Raw genomic sequence first — 3,429 nt, forward strand, 5'->3', positions numbered from 1 at the left:
ACGAATTTTAGCAATTTATTATCCACAAACAAATATCACAATCAAATAATAAAAGATCTTTTGTAAGGTTAAGGCTTAGGCAAATAGTTTATACTTTGTGAAGTCTGTTTTTTCAAAAAAGTTTCTCAATCCTTTATTAATTATGCTAATTTAATAATGTGAATAATTTAATTTTTCTAACATTTCATCTTGTTATATTATCTTTGAGATAAGGTCATCAAATAATTTGACAAATCTTTTTTTGTCTCCATTTCTTGATTATAATTATTTTCTTATTGTCATGAAAAGGTCATTTTATTTCCCAAAAAAGGATCAGAAACAGATTGAGAAGTTTACAAGTAACAATTACTAATTAGAATGATTGTTAATTACGATTTTTAATTGCCAATTAAACAAATGTTGATTAAACCAGATAAACTTTTTTAATTTATTTAATAAAAATATCAATAATTGTTTTATAATTTTATTGAAATATTCATTTCATTTACATTAAGTTCCATCTTTTAAACTTTGATATATGCAAATATCATAATAATTATTTATTTTGAAAGCAGAATTTTTCTTCCAATTGCTCACTCATTAATTTATTTACTCATTATTTATCTTACCTGTTCATTTGTATCACGATGATAATTCCAGGCTTCTCCAAATCAATCCACAACTTCTTCTGCTTTGGAATCTTCTCAACTTCATCATCATCATCATCATCACCATCATCATCAACAACAACCATCATCACAACAACAACAACAACAACAACAACAACCTAATCGACCACTTACTGCTAATGAGATAAAAGCAGCAAAGATTCGAGAAGCGCTTGAGAAGATGCGTGAAGCAGATATTAAAAAAATTTATGTGAAATTTTTCATCGATGATGGTTCATCAACTATTTCTATACTAATTGATGAAAGGTGGACAGTTGCTGAATGTATTCGTCAAATTGCTTCCAAATTGAATGTCCCATTAAGTGATCATCATGCTATCGTCGAAGAGTATCCTGACCTTTATATCAGTAACTTTTTTCTTACCTTGAAACAGTAATTGTTTATCAGTTCATTAATTGCATAGTAATATATATTAACTGATAAGTAGTTAAAGTGTTATCAATATATTATAATTTATTAACTTTATTTTTCTCCTAAATTCTCCGTGATAAGATTATCACTTCATAATTTTTCTTTTTACTTTTATTTTATAATTACTTATTAGTCTAGTTTTTCTAAATTAATTAATATCGTATATTTGAATATCAAAACTGAACCATTTTACTAGCTAATGAATATGGATCGATATAAATTAATTTAAATATGATTAGATAAGAGATAAGTTAACACTTGATATGAATATAATGTAGGAGCTAAATTATTACAAAAATCAATTTATTTTATTTATTGCATACTTTAATACTTTTAAAAAATGACAATAAAAAGTAAACAAGTTAATGTTTTGTTTACTTTTCATTTATTATTCTCCCGTCATGTCACATTTCCGGAAGTATAGCATTTTGTTTATGTTATTCCAGAACGAATCTATGAGGATCATGAATATTTAGTGGAAAATATTATGATGTGGACATTAAATTCTCAGAATAAATTATATTTTACACGACGTTTGGATAAATATTCATTTCTGGATCGACCGGAAGAATTCCTTGTAACCCAGAAAAACATCGATACATTGGTACATGGTCCACCGTCACCAAATACGAAAAGACATGTAATTAGGGTAAGTTTTTTATCTTTAAATTATCTGAGTACTTCATTTGGGAGATTGAGGAGGAGAGGCAAAAAAAAAAAAACACCAGAAGAAATGAAATGAACAGAACTGAGATGTTATTCCCCCGCATATTATCATAATTGAAAATAATTATTGAAATATTTAATTTCTCCTAATTCAAGTTAGGTATAATTACGGTAATATATGATTTGCGCTAATTCGATATGATTGTATTTCAATGTACTTTATCAGTACACTTTGAAAAGTAATATTTAAAGCATAGGTATGTCAATTAAGTCTCAATTTCTTAAATAAATAATCTTATAAGCAAGATAATAATCATTTTAAAAGTAATATTTTTGAATCTGACCACAACTGACCATCTGTAACTATCAACATTTGTATGTTATTGATTGTAGAGTATAGGTAAAGGTAAGGTTTTATTACAAATTATAGGTAAGATCATGCTTAGTTATGCTTACTTCTTGATAATTTGTGCGGTTATCAGTTGATATTAATGACCTTTTGAAAACGATGAAATATCACTCATTGATCTCTGGAAATTTAATTTCGAAACTTGAAAAAAGACAGAAGGAAATATTCTATTTGTTTTCAAATGATAATTTATTCGCATAATTAATGATTCAATTGACGTAATTAGTGATTCGTAATTAATAATTCATGTTACAGTTAATAAATGATTGATTTAATAGGATGTTATCATCTTACCGTATTCCGTATTTCAGGAATTTTTTGAAGGAGATAATGTACAACCACCGGAAACAGAAGGTTGGTTATTTCTAAAATCAGATGGTAAGAAATCATGGAAGAAACATTTCTTCGTGCTTCGCTTATCTGGTCTCTATTATTGTCCAAAGGGTAAAAGTCGTAATTCGAAGGATTTGCAATGTTTGATGAATATGCAAACTAATCAAGTTTATACAGCTACCGATTGGAAGAAGAAATATAAAGCACCGTCCAGTTATGGTTTTGCTATTAAAGTATGTCAATACTTTGGAAACTATTTTATTCCTTTTAAAATTTAATTTAAAAAATTTAATTCAAATTTAAATTTAAATAATATACTAAAGTAAATTTGGAATTTTTATTTGTCCAAAAATTTTGATGATAATGATAATGTTAGAATAAGCAATTTTTTTGATTTACCGAACATTGGATGATAAAATTTTTTAATTAACTGTTTCAACTTGATTCAATTATTTTCATTAATTAGTTTTTCTTGTATTCAATTCTTTCCACATATATCTTAATGAGATGGGATTGATATTTCTGAGTGATTTTCAGTTCTCTAATTCTAATTGCATCTCATTTACAAAATTAACTCATTTATATTTTACTGTCACCAAATTGACGATATCAATGATCTCAGCGATTCTTAGTGACAATTTTAGCATCCGAAAATTCAAGTGAAAGCATCAAAATATATCAAATATGTTTGTACTGAAGATGCGTTAACATTTCACAAATGGATGGTAGCTTTGAGGATTGCAAAGGTTAATTATTATCATCTTACAGTATTATCATACTTATTATTATCTTACAGTATCGCTTCCATCCAATCCATCTTATCTTTCTTTTCTATTCTACTGGATATCTTGAGTTTGGTAGTTTTTTTTTCTTTCGAGCTGTTTCGAGAAAAATAGATATTAAAATAAATGAATTTCGAAAAGTGTTGAAGGAATTTTTTAA

General features: G+C 26.5%; 1 protein-coding gene across 1 annotated transcript in view; it reads left to right on the plus strand.

The window, feature by feature from the left end:
- Positions 1 to 828: 828 nt before the first annotated feature.
- LOAG_16889 (CBR-MIG-10 protein) overlaps positions 829 to 3,429 on the plus strand; it is a gene marked incomplete at both ends in the record, with an annotated part of 5,589 nt that continues 2,988 nt past the window's right edge. The window contains 4 exons of the mRNA XM_020449542.1: positions 829 to 1,015; positions 1,526 to 1,728; positions 2,466 to 2,720; positions 3,132 to 3,233. Of these exons, the coding sequence (XP_020306903.1) occupies positions 829 to 1,015; positions 1,526 to 1,728; positions 2,466 to 2,720; positions 3,132 to 3,233 (747 nt within the window). The remainder of the gene's footprint in view (positions 1,016 to 1,525; positions 1,729 to 2,465; positions 2,721 to 3,131; positions 3,234 to 3,429) is intronic.

The sequence above is a fragment of the Loa loa genome, assembly GCF_000183805.2.
Source record: "Loa loa unplaced genomic scaffold supercont3.26, whole genome shotgun sequence".
Lineage (NCBI taxonomy): Eukaryota > Metazoa > Nematoda > Chromadorea > Rhabditida > Onchocercidae > Loa > Loa loa.